Raw genomic sequence first — 18,329 nt, forward strand, 5'->3', positions numbered from 1 at the left:
CGATCAAACAAAAGAACGAGTACTAGGGACAGAAAGATGGAGCTTTTCTACTGAGAAAGACACTCGGCATGACGTCAATATAGTCACATAAACAGAAGCTCCTGGACCAGTCATTGGTTGGGACATCAACTCATACTCCCAACGAACAAATGCCCACAACAATGACGACGGGTGGGTTTCAGAATCCTAAGCGGACAGCTTTGCCACAACACACGCAGAAAAGATGTATGACAACAAGCCTTACTGCACAGAACTCTCCACAGCTAAAACATACACTGAACACACACTTTTCATCTGCCAACCCGTCTCTCTCTTGTAAATAACTCCGCCACACTGTGAGTGTTTCTATGAAACATTTTTCTGACAACCCCGCCCCCTCTTCTCCAAACAACAAAGCTATTTCAGATATTTGACATATCAATCAAAAAGGTTTTGAACCAAGACGAGTTCTCCTGGAAAGTTTGCTCCAACACATTTTTAATAACGCTTCATTAAAGCATGAACACGGTCTCTGCAGGATGATGCGAATGCCAATTAATGAATGAAACAAAGAATGTGGAAAGCATCGAGAGTGGAGTACCTAATGCAGAAGAGAGCGGACACAAAAGCCAAAGGGAACCGCGTGAGGGGGACAATGATGTCCATTGACAGAGGTGAGCGCATTGGTCTGCTCCCATTCCACAGAAAACCCATGGACACACACACACACACACACAAGCAGGGACAGAGAGCAGCACAGAGCAAAAACGATTAAAAAAGGCAGAGAAACATGCCTACACACACATTAATATGCACGGGAACGTATTCCAACCCACTCCCAGTGAAAACCAGACGCACAATAACTCTTATGTGCTCTCTGGCGTGAAGCCACAGAAGCAGCTCAGAAGTCTTCAGACAAAAACGACCCACAGACACGTAAGTGTGTGTTTTATTGCACCGAGATAACCTACTGGGAGAGATACAATATCCATTGACAAACATTCCTATACACGCACTCATCCAGAAGGGATTTACAAAGACACAAGCAGACAAACAGCAACATTCACACTACCCTTCCCTGAAGCTCACCAGCACACACTCACAACCTTACTTGCAAGCTTTCAGTTCCTTTCCCGGCTCGGTCTGAATGTCAGTCGACACTCAGGCAGGCAGAGGCTTCAGTCAGAAAAGTTAAGGGAACTTACGAAGGAGGAAAAAGGAGCCAGCAGGGAAGAGATCAACTTTCTTGTGCAGTCGCAGCAAACAATGAAGTGGGGGAGAGAGGGAAGGGGCGGAGTTACTGCACATTCCAGCTGAAGCAGTGTGTAATGATGTCACATTCAAAAAGGACAAAAAAAACAAAAACAAAAAACGGAGGGATGGCAATAGAAAGGCAGCACTTGAGAAACCTGCATGTGAGCCAGAGACAACAGCGCCCACACGGGACATGTTTCTCTCACACGGAACACTGTTGTGAAAGGCCCGACCCGTAACTGCATGGTGGACACCAACCAAAGCAGAGTCCACTATCTCTCACACAGACACACCCAAGTGGATGGCGCAGCAACGCAGATTCGAGGAACTTTGAGCGTCTGAATGGAGAAGGAACAGGTACAGCAGCATTTGTTGAAAACAAGGGGGGGTTCTGGGTTCAGAAATTCTCATGACAGAAAGAAGTGTAGAAACAAGAAAATAGAGAAAGCCATCGGGGAGGAGGACTGAATGAAGAAGAGACGACTGATGGCTGAACAAAAAGGCTTTACACCTAAAGAAGAAGTAATTTGTGTGCAGACCCATAATACAACTTCCTTTATCTTCTTCTGCACATCCCAAACACAGTGACTCACTCTCAAACATTCACACAAGCCTGACTGTTTGGGGGAGGGTAAATAGAGCTCAGTCAGGTGCTAAATTTGACTCACTCACGCAAACGCTCCACATTGTTTGCAGGACGTGGGTTAAGCAGCTAACGAGTGACCCAGCAGGGGCGGACACACAGCGGAGCCCCAATACAAAATGACAAACCCCACCCAGGTGTCCTGAGAGGGCAGTACCGTGATTCCTAACTTTATTGCAACATTTCCCAAAGACACAGGGCCCTGCTGATTCTCTTACGTATGTTTACCAAACACTGATGACAATAGCAAAGCAATCCACAAGAATACTTTAAATGTTGGGCTTAAGCTGGGATTCAGACAGCTAGTGTATAACCAGCGTATAACTACAACTGCAGTGAGATAAAAAAAGTGACATATAACTTACTGAATTCTATCTAGGAAAGAAAAACATACCCTTACTATTTTGGACTTAAGACAAGCTTGTTTAGTGCTTTCACATTAAATTAATAAGTGGACACACACAGCTATATTTCCACTGTTGAACAGGTTTCACAGGTAAAGGCATTTTTTGTCAGTCAACCAATCAAATTGATAAGTACAGTCGGGTGGCATTTCTTAATTCTTACTTAGTCACTGTGAGAAGTGTACAGCGTAATAGCCAGCAAAATCCAGTCACATCCAAGGCTGTGACACTTTGAGACATATGCACACGTCTGATGCAAAAAAAGGGAGCAGTCAATACTATTGGTACACTCACCAACACAAATTCATAAATTAAGTAACACGTCTTTCGTGAACACAACAATTTGCTAAACCAACCGTTTGCAAAACCTTCTTAATCTTCTCTTTCCCAAGGTCTGCTGACTGACAGCATTCTTAAATGTAGTTTTGTGTATTTAATCTCTGTGACCAGTGTGTACGTCAAATCCAAATCCTGGGGGTGACAACACACAAAAGCTAACGATGAAAGCAGTGACGTGGACTCACATTGTTGAGCTCCCTCTGGTTTCCGTACAGAGGGTGGTACTTCCTGTATTTGCCCTGGCGGTATTTGTTGGTGATGAAGCGGCGTCTCTCTTCGCTGCAGCTTGTGGGCGACAAAGCTTCGCTTGGCGGGACGTTGGCTGCCCAAAAGCTGTTGACCCGCTCGTTGCCCAGCAACAGAAACACCTGCATCACAGGTATGATTAGGTAGGTATTTCCACATCAAGAGGGACAGCAAGCATGGTTGGAGGTTACGATGTGCACTGTTGTCTCACCACACACACTGTGCAAGTTTATCAAGAATGCCTGTACATTTTCAGCATCATTATTTTAATTATATTATTCCAAAACAAGCCACGAATGTTCTCCACCGTATGTTGAGTAAATCAATATAATGAAACAACACCGCTAGCTACTGCTTCAGAAATGACCAGAGTTGAATTTAACCCCTGACATAGTGTCCACAAAAACATCACATTCTGAGCTTTACACTGCACGACCATTATATATTAGACTGCATCACATTATACTAGTGTCCCAAATAAAATGCTACCTCAGCATGAATTAATCTGCAGCTCGAGAATTTGTAGTGAATAAGTAAATCAGGACACCATAGTTGTACCACAAATTCTTTTGAACTGTATGACCTTTTATTCTGAATACAAAACTCTGGCGTGTGTGTGTGTGCGTGTGTGTGTGCGCACCTGTATAAGCTCCTCGGTCCAGATTTTCCTGTCCATCTTCAGACTACGAACCTTTGAGATGCTAGGACCAAGTCCTCTGTGCTCTCCTGGAACACACATATTTTGAAGATAAAGTATACTCCAAAACAATTAAAAAATTGGTTCAAGAAAAGATATTCAGATTCCCTAATGTTTGAACATAGATGCAATATCAATAAATATAAATCCGAGCCCACGAACACAAACCTGCGCACCGCTTGCAGACCACCACGCACAAGTTGATGGCAGCCCATTCCGGTTGGGGAGCCTCACAGTCGGCACAAAGACTGTTGCTAGGCTCCGCCCAGATCCTCTCGGCCACCCCGCTATTCGACAGCGCCTCACCTATCGCGTTCCTCATGGCCTCCACCCACTGCTCTCGCAGCTGCTCCGATTCTGCAATGAAACTGCGCAGAGAGAGAAACGCGCGTCGGAGTGTTAACGCCGACATTATTAACGACTACCAAGTGATGGAAGTGAGAACGCCTGTGTTTCCCCTGTGTGTGTGTGTGTGTGTGTGTGTGTGTGTGTGTGTGTGTGTGTCTGTGAGTGTCTTCTCATCCTCATGAGCCCGCTGAGTACTGACTCTTGACTCGGCTTTTGTTTTACTAAAAATACTTGTATCAACTGGAAACTATATGAACAAGAATGCACATACACACACATTGACAGATTTTGGTCTTGACGCACAATCCCATGTCCTTCCTCATCTGTCAAACAAGACATCAGTCTCCGTCCTTACAGCGTACACATTCACATACTTCTTAACCAATAAGAGTTACAAAAATGCCAAGTTAGAGCGAGACAAAGAATGACTCACAGTTCAACTATTATACAAATAAACAAGTCTTTTCAGATTTCCCCATCCTGTCAAGCTGAGCCCTTGCACTGCAGGCGGCGTGCACTGTCAGCCAAAAAAACACACACAACACTAACAAAAACCCTTGTGCGCATGCACGCGCACACACACGCACACACACACACACACACACACACACACACGCACCTCCCTTAAACACTCACACTGTTACAAAGGGCTGTTCACATTCTCCAAAGATGTCCAGCTAAGGAGAGCTGGACGGTGGGAGTTCTCAGTATGGCAACATGATCTTTTTTCCTTTGCATATTCTAGCAGCAAGGTCCCGCTCAGCCATTGATTTATCAGGAAGAATGGTAATCTATGCCGATTAATCATTATGGAGACACATAAATCCATTTTGCACAAGAAACAAAAAGAAGTAATAATCAGTCAGACTATGTGCAGTACATAAAATATGCACCGGGTGCTTACAGATGCTAACAGAAAAGAGTTTCAGCTCACTGTAAATGGAACAGAAAGTCAGTATGCATGTGTTCCATGTTTGTGTGCATATACTGTACCTGAATATGCGGTACGGTGTGGTGAGATCAAAGCCACGGCGATCTGTGTCTTTAACATTGCCAACATTCATGTCAATGGATGTGATGCCCACTCCTAAACGATAGTCCTGCAATGAACAAAAGAAGTGAGTGGCTCAGTTTTTTGCTTAAATATTATTGGAAACCTCACTGTTCTTTATAATGCAGAGTAGGCTGTAAAAAAAAACACACTAGATAATCTACAAAGTGAATCTACACACACACACGAAAACAAAGATTCCACTAATATTATGTGATCACACACAGGAAGTTCTCACCTCAATGTTTTTGTAGAGGAATACTTTTTCTGAGGCCACAACAGTATAAAGTTTGGAGCGTAACCCCCTGAGCTCCAGATATCCTTGAAACTCTGGGGACAAAGGTGAGCCGGGGTTCATGGTGCTGCGATGATGGCGCCCCCTGGTGCAGTCCTGCAATACAGTCACCCAGTCGTTTCTCTCAACTGGGTGGACGTGCAAACACAAGTATGAATGAATGGAACGCGTTTATTCAAATATACAAACAAAGATATATGGATAGTGAACATGCATCGTGGATACTGTACATGCATCAGACATATGCACATGGTATCTTTTGAACAGTAACATGCATCTTTCTGCACGTGACCAAAGCAAAACAGACAGACCTTCACTTTCCGCCCTGAAGATGAATGTTCGGTTGTTTGTGACGACCTCAAACTTCAGCTCCCCCACACTGGTCACATGAGTGACAAAGGCAGTAGAGATGATCCCCTTAGAATACACCTCCTACAACCACATAGACACACAGCAACGACGACTCGGTTAAACAGCTAGTCTGTCTCAGTGCAACAGAACGTTTAAGGGAGAATGCACACAGAATGTGCGTTATGAAGTACCAACGTGTAAACATCTCATGAAAATCATCGCAGTCATGTTGTACTATGCATGTTTGCGGTGCATTGTAGAGCGTTATACGCACTGGTAGTGTTTGGTGACTTTTTTATAATGACTGATAGGAGGCCCCAATGTTTATATTATAGACATACCCTGTATAATACAAAATGTATACATCAATACAATAGGTACACATGTAGTCCACTTAAAAACTAGAATTTCTGGTGACATTTTGGAAGTTGAACTATGAGTTTGGCGTGGTGTTCACGTGTTTTCTTGCGATGTACACTCCCAGAGTTCCTGCATGTGTTTGCTGTTACCTTCTCATTGTCAAAGTATCTCAGGTAGTCAACATCCAGCTTCACCCATCGTCGCTGATAATAAAGAGCCCTGGGTACGAGAACATACACAGAAATGTATACTCCGGTACAAACTCCTCAAGAAGACGTTTTTACACAACTCAACTGGGCCGTAAATTGGAGCACTATGAGCGTGATATTTGTTATTGCGGCTTCTCGTGTAATTATCAATGACGGGCAAAAATACTGCAATGTAATGCATATAAAATCAAGCGTGCAATGTTGGTCATTTTAGCCATTAAACCTTTAGCTTTATTTGCTAAGTAATATACATGCCTGCAAAGGGCAAAAGATGACACTAAAAGGTGAATGCCATACAAATTACGATGGGTGTAGTTTGATTTCCATAAACAAACTTCATAATAAGGCAAACCATGTTTGGCCACCACACCACATTCAATTTGGATTGAGAAGATGAAATGTTGGAGAGGAAAATGAAGGCGCTGATCTCAACGCTGCTTGGCCAAGATTCAACAAGTCACATCAAAGATGTATTATTGCGAAGACGGCATCTTCTTTCCTCCTTCTCGCACTCCAATCTAAGAAACGCTGTTCGGTCAGAGCTCGTGCACGTGAGGCACGTGTCTCGCCAGCGATCCCTCGCTGTGAGCGCGCCCCGGGCAGCCCCGCCTCCGTGCAGGGAGAATGACCAGGAGCTGGGCAGTGAGTGCGCTCTGATTTTAGATCTTATTTTAACATATGAATTCTAAAAATATGTAATATTGTATTGCTTACTTAACTTTTTGTATCAATACACTGTGCAACATTACACTGGATATTTGTGTGTAGAGTATTGATTGATGCCTTTTAATTAGCCCGTATGTGTGTGCGTGTCTGTGCGTTGCCACTAATTACCCCTGAGGGGGATTCTTGTCCAGCCAGCCCATCTTAACGACAGCAGCAAGCTGAGAGCTGTCGTCTTTAGTGGCCGCCGGTAGTCGGCCGGTGTTTGGCAGGTAGACACTTCCCTGCAGACTGCCCACGCTGCCGGCCACCCACAGACTGGACCTTAGGGTCAAAGAGACGAGCACACACAGAAAGAAAGAAACCTGAAATGAATGTTTGCATTATAATTCAATACCTTTGAGGATGAAACAGATTGTCAAAGAGGTGCAGTTTTTCCACTATTGCAAGTTCCCCGATACATTAATACATTCTACACTGAACAATGACAACCAAGTCAACTCCTATGTGCTGTGTGCTGATCACCATGGTTAGTGATGTACTGACAGCAAAGGTCAAGACTCACTGATGCTGATTTGTTATTTCCCTTTCGATGACAGATGATTGGGTTAGATTAATGATTTGTGTTGATACTCACTCATCATCATCATCCAACTGCTCGTCGTCACTGCACAAAGAACTGCGGCGCACTTCTCCCTGGACAGGCACTTGCAGGGACATTTCCTATTGGAGGACACGGTCGTCATTCATTGTGCGGGACGAGAAGAGGGAGAAGAGTGGAACCGAGGGCACGCCCTCACTCACCCTGTCCATTGGGCTTATTCGATGAGCCACGGCGTAAAACAGGTCTGAGTCCTCGTAGTCATCAGAACAATCAATGAGTGAATTCAACGCTGAGGAGGGAGAGGGGGGTTGAAGGTGAGAAAAAATGTTGTGTTGCTTTAGTCCGTCTTGGTTAGTTAATAAGTATATCTTTGATTGCAAGATATCTGCTGGTTTGTACCTTTTACCATTTTTTCTAAATCATACTGAATGCAACTGGCAGGACCGACGTACTGAATCAAATAAAGCCACAAAATATTGGAAAGATAACTCGACCTAAGTTGTGTGCTGCTCACAGATGCCCACCATGTTTACATTCTTTTTTCTGGGGTTTGGCGTCTGGGAAACGCTGCCGTACACCGATAGAGCAGGAGAAAAGTCAACAGCAGTGATAGTTCCAGTTACTCAAGGTATCGGATTCTGGGTGTGAGTGTTATTGGTTTTAATCCCCCTTTGTGAATACAGAAACTAAAAAGCTCTGAGAAGAACAACAGAGACTGTGGCAAATACCAGAGCATTTTTGTGGACTCTCCCTCCCTCGAAATATCTAGACCTTTTAAGGCAGTGTGACATAATTAAGTTTTAAGCAATTAATATTATCTCTGAAATGCTAAATAGGTCGAACGTATAAAGTTGAAAAAGATATGTTTACAATAGAAAAATATTGTGAACGGACACCACGTTTACATAGAAAAAGTGGATGACAATGTCCGAGTCGAATCAGAGGTTGGCCTACATCAAGTTTCAAGTCATATCTTCAGTAATATCATGAATAAGACAGGGATTTGAAGCGGGGGCTGCATGTTGTTAGCTTCAGTAATAATTGTAATTAAGATGGTTAACATTTTCAAAGCGGTCTTTTAGTTAAATTTACATGACATCTACAATCAGAGTGAGAAAGCTACGTTCACTTTGAGAGCCATGGTTCAAAATGACCTATTTGCTGTATTAAAATAGGATTTTTGGTACTTAAGGAATAGAAGCCTGTTTTTAATGCACAAACCATAAGTCAGCACCAACTAACCAGACCGGTACAGCAAGTGAGTGTATTCTCTATCTGTACCAGACAGAAATGGAACGTCCCTTAGAATTCCTATAGTGACTCAGCGTGCACAGACGCCGACCGTGAACCCCTTTCTAAATCCATCTGAGAGCCGTTGTGGCATGTTGTTCCTCAAGCTCTCAACTACCACAATCCAATCAAAGGATAAAAGCCCCCCCTTAAAAACCCTATGCTGATTGTACCACTCACGGGACTCTGTGGGAGGTTGAGTGACTCTCCTCGCAGGCAGGGCCGGCTGAAGGGCTGCTTTATTTGGCCACGGTGGGTCTTCTACAGTTTGGGGTGTCCGGATGCGTGGAGGGACCAGTGGACTTGGGTCTTTCTGCATCTCATCCGTGACCCTCTTGGTGGGAGGGGAGCTGGGGATAGAGGGGCACAGGACAGGTCAATAGAGGTTTTCGGAGATTGAAAAATCCCTGCAGAAGGCTCATTCTGTGCATCCTCTTGAGTTTCTTGCTTTCTCTCTTTGACCCCCCTCCCGTCTCGTCTCTCGTGCCATAGTGAAAACCATAAAGAGCGGCGTTTGAGATTTTCTTCAGTAAATAAGTGAGTTAAATAAGTAATAATTCCCCAGGAACTGCATACCGACAACGACAACAAAAATAATCCCCATGGTAACATAATTCAGTTTACTATATTACTGCGGTTCTGTCCTCTTCAGGGCTGTAAGAAGGAATCCTAGTGTCCCTCTGCTCTGCTGAGTGTCTGTTTCTGTTTCTCTCCTTCTGGACTATATAACAAGCCTGGACCCGCCTCGCACTTCAAGATTACATCTCGTTCTCAATGCAGCACACCGCTAGGCTCTGCTAGCCTACACACACACGTGTCGTAGAGATAAAAGAACAACTTCAGCCAACTATTTAAAACACTGCAAACTGGTCCTATTGCATATATTGTGCAATTGTAATAATTGCACAAAAATGCGTTCGTAACACATACACTGTTTTTTTTTATTTAAGCAGAAGAGCACAAGTACCGGTGGAAATTATAATACGTGTGATAATGATTAGTGTTAGAATTGTACTTTTTACGATATATGGATCCAAAAGGTATGAGACAAAAGGTATGAGACATCTATGATGTCGAATCTATGATCAAATCTATGATGTCGAACGAATAACATATTCATTACGGTTCCAAAAGCCTATCTTTACAAAACGATGGGGCCCGGTCACAGCATTACTGATACAATGAGGATTATTACCGTATGTTGCTCGGCCCTCTAGCTGAATTGTGACCGTTTAACTTTCTCTGTGCACATGTCATACACTACCCTCTTGTGCGCATATGTGGCACCTACATCAGGAGGGGACAACTATTATTTATTCATCCCCTGATTTTATTTCTGTTTTTATTTATCCCCTTTTCTGTTGGAGTGACTGACATTTGATGTTTCTTGTGCTTTTTGTCCTTTCTACATAGCACCTGAACATCATGTGTACCAAGACTACATACAACTGTAAAATGGACAAAGAAAGTAACTGTCTGAAAGTGAGTAAAAAAAAAAAAAAGGATTGTACTTTTGCGCGTTATTAGATCTTAGTTATTACATTAGTATGTTAGATTAATAACAGCAATAAAAGGAGAAGGGTCCTATTCCTTCCTTGATGGTTTTCTTCACATTTTCTCCCCAAAGAGGGTTTTTTGGAAGTTGCTGTCTCCAGTTTGGCTGTTTATGAGCAGAAGGATGTTGGACTGCCCTGCGAATGGACCATATGAACGGAGTTAAACATAATGGTCAAAATGTCAACTGTGATGATTTAAAATGTGTCATTATTAAAGTGTAATAGAGAATATCAATATTACGCATGCTATTTGGCAACTAGTAACTAATAGTTCTCTATTTTTTTTAAAATTCAGATTGCATTTCACTTTGTAACTGTATTACTTCTTTTAGTTCTTAAAGTCCAGTTCCTTGATCCGAAGTTCAGAACTCCACAGCACAGTAGATCAGTTTATTTATTGCCACTCGTCTGCTCAATGAAAAGTAAGCACTTTTTGTCAGTCATCAAAACATCTGACACTAACAATGGCTGAGCAGTTTATATGCCTTATTTCCGAGCTGACGGGAAAGTCACAGATGAGCACACAGGCGTGGTTTTTATCCATGGAGTATTGTGAAAGTTCCTCTTTATTCCTACCTCTTTTTCAAAGTGTGCAGACAGACAGAAAGTCACGCATCACATTACACTCAAGACCAAACACTGTAAACTGAAGACTTGTTTGGAAACAAAGTGACATGTAAATATGTTTGAGTGACATTTCTGTTATTTTGAGTTGAAACTGAAATAACATACAAAGACAGGAAACTGACCCGTTCCGCCGCCTTTTTCTCAGAGGAAGAGTGCTGAGAGAGGGGGGGGGGGGGGGGCGCTAGCTGTATGCTATAATTAGCCTCCCCTCTGCTACACAGAAGATTTGACCTTTATTCAACCAGGTAAAATCCATTGAGAACCAATTCTCATTTACAAGGATGACCTGGCCAAGAGGCAGTAGCACAGTCCACGCAAGGGACACAAACAGCACATACACAACACAGTATGACGAACACATGGCTAAAAACAACATAGTTAAATTAATAAACTATGTACAGTACTTTCTAAAAATGGAAGAGAGAGAAGTGAGGGCTGGTCAGCAAGTACAGCAGTCAACTGTGGCTCGTTGCAGCTTATGTTTGAATATGTTGAGAAAGGTGAGGTCTGTTAGTTTGAGCGTGTTTTGTACTCAGTTCCAATCATTTGCAGCGGCAAGATGAAAGGAGTTATGACCCAACACAGTACGGACTTTTGGAATGTTGAGGCGAATGAAGCCACTGGATCGTAAATGCCGATTGCTGTCGGAAATGTGCAGAAGATTTGAGAGGTAGACGGGGGGGGGGGGGGGGGGGAAGCGGCCAGTGTTGTAGCCGCCTGGTATGAAGGGAGGGCCAATCCACCAATCTGTAAAGATCACAGTGGTGGGTGGCGAAGGGTGCACTTGTGGCAAATTGGATTGCCGAGTGGTGGCGTGTGTCCAGTTGTCTGAGGGTGGTCTTTGATGACAGAAGGCTGAAGAAACAATCACGGTTCCTTTCCACTCTCACACTGATCTCATGTGAACTCAGTGGTACACGTTGTCCCCATCAGCTGACAATAAGCTACACGGCTTTAGTCGTGTTGACAAATGAGAGGTATTCTAGTGTCGCATGTGGGTTTATTGCATGGCCTCTCTGCCGCTCGCTTTTTTAAACTGAAATACAAAACTAAATGGAGACCAGCAGCCAGCTATTGCATACTGTGGGTGACACACGACCTGGTGTTCCTTCGTAACCTCTGTATGAAACCGTCTGTGTCGTTGCTGGAAGAGAGAGCTCACACTAAGGCTAAGAGCACAGTTTTTTCATAGAAACCAGCAGTTTCATGACAGCCTATGGAATAGAAAACATTCCATAGGCTCACCGGTACTACATCAATAGCCCTGAGTACCCTGAACGTAACTCCCTGAACAACAGACGGGGATGTCTGCTCGCACAGGATCATCAAAACATGGAACTCTCCGACTGTGGTCGAGTTCAAACCGACGACTCGCACCAAAAAACGGGACACAGCTCGTATGAACGGACACTTGTTTTGCATTCAGGGAAAATAGAACCTGAACACCGCAATAAAGGAAGGCTTCCTTGTTTGCAATGCTGACAAAGAACAGAGTGAGGAGGGGGATTAGTGGGTGAGAGCGCACGCTAAACAACTACCGCATGAGGCGAGAAAAGTAGAGATGTCATTAGTGCCGATCTTACCTGTAGCAAGACGTTCAGAAGGACTCCCCTTTCATAATAATACAACAATCTTTAACGCAACAAAAAATGCATCGGTAGAAGAAGGGATGTGGGGGAGTTGAGGAGGAAATGACCACTCAACCAGAAGATGGGAGGTGGCAATGAAGCACTCAGACAAGGAAACAAAAGAGCACGTGAACGTGTGCTGGTTGTGTGCAAGTGTGACGCCAGTTCCTGGTGACAAATCACTTTTATTCCTTTTATCTTAATTTATCCCTCTATCATCTCCTTGTAAATCTCCCAGAAGCTGTTAGTTGTGCATTTTAAGCCCTCTGTGTCCATTAAAATACAGACAGAAAATGTGCAGTGCAAGTGTGCATATTGCAGTGCTTGTAGTACTTTAAGCTTTTAATGTTTGGTAGGCCACTAGGACCCGGAAGTAAACAGACATATGTTAAAGCCATCAGTGCAACTTGTTGAAGGATAGTGTGGTCTTAAAAAAGGGAAAACTTCTTGCGTAATCATTGAAAAAAATGCAAAAAAATGGGTGCTGCATACAATGTGCTGACAGCTGAGACGCAGCCGACACAGAGCGTCTGAAAAAAAAGTCACCACAAAACCAACTACAGCGTCACGGTTCAATTCTCTCTCAGAGGAAGTTTTCTTCACATATTTCCAAATTCAACAGGGCACTGAGCTTTAGGTACACTCCGTAACTCAGCGTGCTTTGGCTTTTCAGTTTCAGGAAGTGTCGAATTTGGATTTCAGGAAGTGCTTTAAAGTCTCCAATAACATTTTTGGTGTCAAAACTGCTTTTACAGTTAACAAGAGTTGCATTTCTCTAATTTGTCCAATAGGTGGCAGTGAAATCCTCCAACAAGAGATTGTTTGTTGATTAAATGTAATTCTCAACACAATCAAACATGTGTCTTGACATTTTGCGTCCAGTACAGCAACCTCAGGGGAACAGCATATTCCCAAATATGCTCCACTCCTAAAGCTTGTTCTGTTGGAGCAGAAAGATTAACCAGCATAAAGACCTACATTTTTTTCCGTTTTGTTCTGCTCTTATATCATACAGTTTGATCATTTACAGGTAGAAGACATCTCAGACGGGAAAGAAGAATTATTTTAGATCCACAGAAAAGCTGCATCCACAATCCATAGAATAATAGCCGTCTTACCGGTGTGGGATTGGTGGAGGGCCTTTAGGTGCCGCCCCTGCTTTGGGCGGGAGAGGTGGAGCATTTATATCATCGCTGAGGGAAGCAGTGGGGGAGACGGATAAAGTTAATCCATCACCATTACCACCCAGGTGGTGGGCAGGTGGCTGAATAGCCAACGTCTGAGGCCGAGTTTGAGCCGAGGGGAAGTCGGGAAGGTGGAGAGGCGCTTGTGTGGGGGCATGCGTGGGGGTGGGGTTGCCCAGTCCATCCTTAGCTTCAACCGCACGCTTGTCCGGTTTAGGCGAGGCGGGCGTTCGGCTAGGGGGTGAAGGGCAGAGGGGGGAGGTGAAACGCTGTGGCGGACAGTTGGGGATGCTTCGCGGAGGGACGGGGGGCAAAGAGGCGCCTGAGGGTGGAGAGAGGGCTGGGCTCAGGTCACAGTCCACGGCAACACTACAGCGGAACAGAGTCCTTTCCTTGGGCACGGGCGTCGCCCTCTCTGCACCCAGGCCTCTATCCGGCCCTTTTCCTTCTCGAGCTGCTGCAAGTCTTTGTCCGGGAACGGGCTTCTTCTCTCCCAAGTCTCCACTTTCCCCTTTCATCCTGGCCGCTCGTCTCGCCCGGGGGACGGGTGTCTCTCTCTCCCTGGGCAGCGGCCTCAATGATTCCCCATCTCCTTTCCCCCTTTCCTTGGCGACGGGTTTTTCTTCCAGTGGGACAGGCACGGGTCTCTCTCTCTGCAACGCCATGTCGTGTCCCGTCTCCTCCAGTCTCTGATCCCTCTCTGACTCCGCGGAGTGACAGTATGTATCGGATTCTGTGTTGCCGTTACCATTTGTTTTGGTCAGGCTGGCCAGGATGCGCCTGCGGTGACCCGGCAGGGTGATGCCCATCCGCTCCAGCTGATCTGGTGTGAGGTTGCGACATTGTCGAAATGTTGCCAGCCCGGCAGTCCGAAAGGCCTCTGAATACTGCTCCAGGCGGAGGACACACAACCAGTCTGACACAGTTGCACGGGGTTCGGAATGAGACATGGCTGATGTGGGCGTGTGCAGCATGTGGGGAGGAGACGTCCGCGTCGGTCCACACGGGATTACGTAGACTTTAACACCTCAGATCATGGCTTACACAACCTGTGGGAGAGACAAAACACGGCAATTAATGAAAAGCATCTGTAAGCTCTTAGCAGCCACGACAACGCAAGTCGACTCATAATGTGAGTTTGTGTGCGTATGTGTGTGAGTCAACGTGGCAAAATGTCCTGGAGAGCTGCAGAGGGCTGTTTGGAATGTTGCTATGTGACTGTGCGTGACTGTGATAGCATTGCAAGACATGTAAGATGAAGTTTTGTGAAACCAGGGTTTCCCACACAGAGACTCATTTGTGGCGGTGCGCCACAGATTCATCACCGGCCGCAACACAATGCGTTTGGTGTATTGAATTTTTTTAGCGCTATTTAAATCACGCAGCGTATTCGTTCAGCTGCATTTCCTTTCCCTGCGTCTCTGTCACTTACGCATCTCTCTCACTCACACACACACACACACACACACAGCTCCTCCCTTTCGTGCACACCGCGTCAGTCTTGCGTGTCTTTATTTTAAGCAAGCCCAGCAAAAGCTCTGACAGTTACAGGCTGTAACAACAAGTAGTATAAGGGTGTGAAATGTGTACTACAGATATGAGAGTTGTTGTATATAGTGTGAATTGTGTATAGTTCAATCTAGCGATTTGTATTTTAGTACAACGTCGTACACCCACCCCCCCTCCCCCTCCGGTCAGCCCCCACTGGGAAACACTGGAAACTTTACTGGTGTGCAGTTGAGATCAAACGAAGGTAGTCAGAATACAGTTGTGGCTTCAGGAAGATGGGAGGAGGGGAGTGGTGGGGGGGCTCTCGCTCACCGCCCAGATAACAGAAATACTACAAATACAATGATAAACGTTGTGTGTGATAAAAACAGGTCAGCTGACTTCTACCTCAGCGACAAAAGGAAGTTGCACTAATGTCTCAGCAGTGAGATCTCGTGGAACAAGTCATAATAAGCCCCGCCCTCTTCCACAAACTGGATTGTGTTTTCAGTAATTAGAACAGACGATCATATTTGATCCAGCTACAAAGAGACTGCTGTTAGATGCGTGTTACCATATTTAATATTTACTAAAAAGCAATCTAATTGCAGTGTAAAGCATACAAACACAAGTCTTTAGAATTATTATAATATAGTTAGATATATTATTCGTTTTAAGCTGCTAACACACCGTGAGCAGTATGGGAGCTGGGTGGAATTGACACACACAGCACGTCCACGCTGACTCCCTCACTCCTCTCATCACCTCTCAACACACATTTGAATGCTGCAGAGGTGGATCCAAGTCGAGCTTCCCACAATGCATCTCAATCCCTTTCCATCAGAGCTCACTGAACGTACCACCCGGTCAAGGTTATGGTTTTCTAATACATTTAGAATATCTTTTAGAATTGGTGAGATCTGCGTCAAGTTTTGCGGAGGAGTCTCACTTGATTAGCAAACAGCGGCAGTGCGTGTATGTGGGGCCATTTCGTTTCCTGTCAAACGCTTCCTCTGACAGGTCAGAGACCACAGAGCACGGGGACAAGGCGAATCTTACACTCTGATCAAATGCACTTCCTATTTTTGAATTGAGGAACTTGACTCACAGATACCATGAATTTGTGTGATTGGATCCTCATTAACTGACAACACAAGAGGCAAGATAATGCATTTGAACACATACACCCACAGAAGTAACATGTCACAGCCTCTTCTCCGTAAGGCAAGTGAGAAGGTTGCTGCACTAGTCACGGTGTGAAAACAGAAAAAAATCTCCAAAATGTAAAGTCATTTATCACAGAATATTTAAGCGGATAAAAACTTATTTAAGGGGATAAGAACATTTAGATTTGTTGCGAAGGACTTGTTTTTTGATCAAATAAAGCCATCCTGTAGAGAATAATAGAGATGCAGCAATACGTTTAGAAACGACTACCAGCAGGTCCATGAACATGGCAACATTTTTATACATTTTATCCGAGCTTCCAGAGCAGACGTGTGTACATTTTTCCCAGCTTGGCTTAGCGAGTGTAGGAAAAGTATAGTATTTACTATTATCCATCATCATGTGTATAAATAAGGCAGGCGGGTCTGTTGGCAAAACAGCCAACAAACACGCCTTTTGTTTTGTTTCTGTGAGGCAAATAACTTCCCTTGGATGGAAAGAGAAGTGCAAGGTCATCGTCGTTGCTCCACCGTCCCAAAAATACATTGGGGTAGTCAACATCCTTTGGGGGTGAACTATGAATTTGGCTTCTGCCCGTTTTTAGATTGTCATCTCTGTAGTCAGAGAGAGAGAGAGTGACAACGGTTGTTGAACTCTTCAACTGGCTGACAAACAAGCATTTTTTCAAAAATATAAACGTCCCTTTCACTGGGGAAATCAACTCATGTTTTCTCCTGATGTGCTTCACACTGTCGGTATATTTGGGTTGTTTGTTCACCCCCTGCCACAATGCAAGTTCTTTTTTCATACGCTTTTATTCGGTTTCCTGTATTGCCAACTAGCATTTTGCTGTCTGCACATTTCAGTTCATTTATCTCTCCACTCTTTCTGGCTTTCTTTGCTCTCCCTCCTCCCACTTAGAAAGCCTCCAATAACAGGGTCTCTGTGCTGCCTTCACAATGGGGCAGTCTGTTGCCTAGGAGGGTTCTCACACACACATCCACATCCACACACACACACTGGTCACCCTTTCTGAAACAAGTGCTCACCTAATAACAGTGTTTGTGTGAGGGTGGTCGGGGCGGGGGGCTCAGGAATTGTGTTTCGGGCTCATATCCCCTCTCAATTCGTCACACCAACAAACAGCCGGACGTTCAATCCTCTCTGTTCGTGCCAATCAGTGCTGGCTGGAGTCAGGCACAACTACGGCTACCTGCCGGGTCCTCGGTTCAGACTCACATTATCGACTTAAGTTAAAGTTAAGGGATTTTCTAAAACGGAACGAAGAGTAAAATGTCAAACAAACCCGTTATCCCTTTAATATGTTATGATCATGAGATGACAAGTTATCCCCGTACCACCAAAAACACATGACCGTATGACATCATCTCCAGCTCTCATGCAACACATCTACAGCCACAAGGTTGTCACAAGACTAAGAGTATTTCTCAAACGTTTCCATCATTCTTTACCAGGCTACTTGCTGTGACGAGTGAAACGTTTATTTGATTTCCAATGCCGGAGTCTGGCCGTAATACATTGCTTAAATTTTAGTTGACGACACCTTGGATGGGTGTAAAGTAGAATGACCTGGGTATGCTGCATGCAATATTAGACTAAATGCACTTAGTAGTTGGAAGGTTGACTTAAATTTGAAGAGTGTCTCTGCATTGTAAAAGTGTCCACTTCCTGACTTGCAGACACATAATATGTCTGCAGCATTTACAGCTGCCTTGCTCTGCCTGCCTCCGGTTAATCTGCTATAAAATAGCACGAAATGTGTCCTTGCCGTGATTGCCATACTAAACTTGCCACCAGCACTTTCTTATTATTTAATTAGTGCCTCGTGCGTTAAATTGCAATACAAGTTACTCAACAAATCAAAGTGGATCAGAATTTATGAACGCCCAGACATATCGTGCATTTAGCAGATAGCATATGGATGA

At 44.4% G+C, this 18,329-nt stretch overlaps 1 protein-coding gene across 10 annotated transcripts in view; it reads right to left on the reverse strand.

The window, feature by feature from the left end:
- Window positions 1-18,329, reverse strand: part of arap1 (ArfGAP with RhoGAP domain, ankyrin repeat and PH domain 1) — a 36,539-nt gene that overhangs the window by 15,703 nt on the left and 2,507 nt on the right. For 4 of the 10 annotated variants that reach the window (XM_040171629.2, XM_040171619.2, XM_040171612.2 and 1 more), the window contains exons 2-13: window positions 13,663-14,777; window positions 8,914-9,083; window positions 7,644-7,732; window positions 7,477-7,562; window positions 7,011-7,163; window positions 6,117-6,186; window positions 5,568-5,688; window positions 5,200-5,384; window positions 4,904-5,010; window positions 3,731-3,930; window positions 3,506-3,591; window positions 2,805-2,987 (exon numbers count right to left, since the gene is read on the reverse strand). In XM_040171629.2, coding sequence (XP_040027563.2) covers window positions 2,805-2,987; window positions 3,506-3,591; window positions 3,731-3,930; window positions 4,904-5,010; window positions 5,200-5,384; window positions 5,568-5,688; window positions 6,117-6,186; window positions 7,011-7,163; window positions 7,477-7,562; window positions 7,644-7,732; window positions 8,914-9,083; window positions 13,663-14,702 — 2,490 coding nt within the window. In that variant the 5' untranslated portion in view covers window positions 14,703-14,777. Of the gene's footprint in view, window positions 1-2,804; window positions 2,988-3,505; window positions 3,592-3,730; window positions 3,931-4,903; window positions 5,011-5,199; window positions 5,385-5,567; window positions 5,689-6,116; window positions 6,187-7,010; window positions 7,164-7,476; window positions 7,563-7,643; window positions 7,733-8,913; window positions 9,084-9,357; window positions 9,439-12,499; window positions 12,683-13,662; window positions 14,778-18,329 lie in introns of those variants that run through there. The other 6 variants (XM_040171639.2, XM_078098423.1, XM_078098421.1 and 3 more) reach the window with 2 other exon arrangements.

Source organism: Gasterosteus aculeatus, chromosome 1 (genome assembly GCF_964276395.1).
Source record: "Gasterosteus aculeatus chromosome 1, fGasAcu3.hap1.1, whole genome shotgun sequence".
Taxonomy (NCBI): domain Eukaryota; kingdom Metazoa; phylum Chordata; class Actinopteri; order Perciformes; family Gasterosteidae; genus Gasterosteus; species Gasterosteus aculeatus.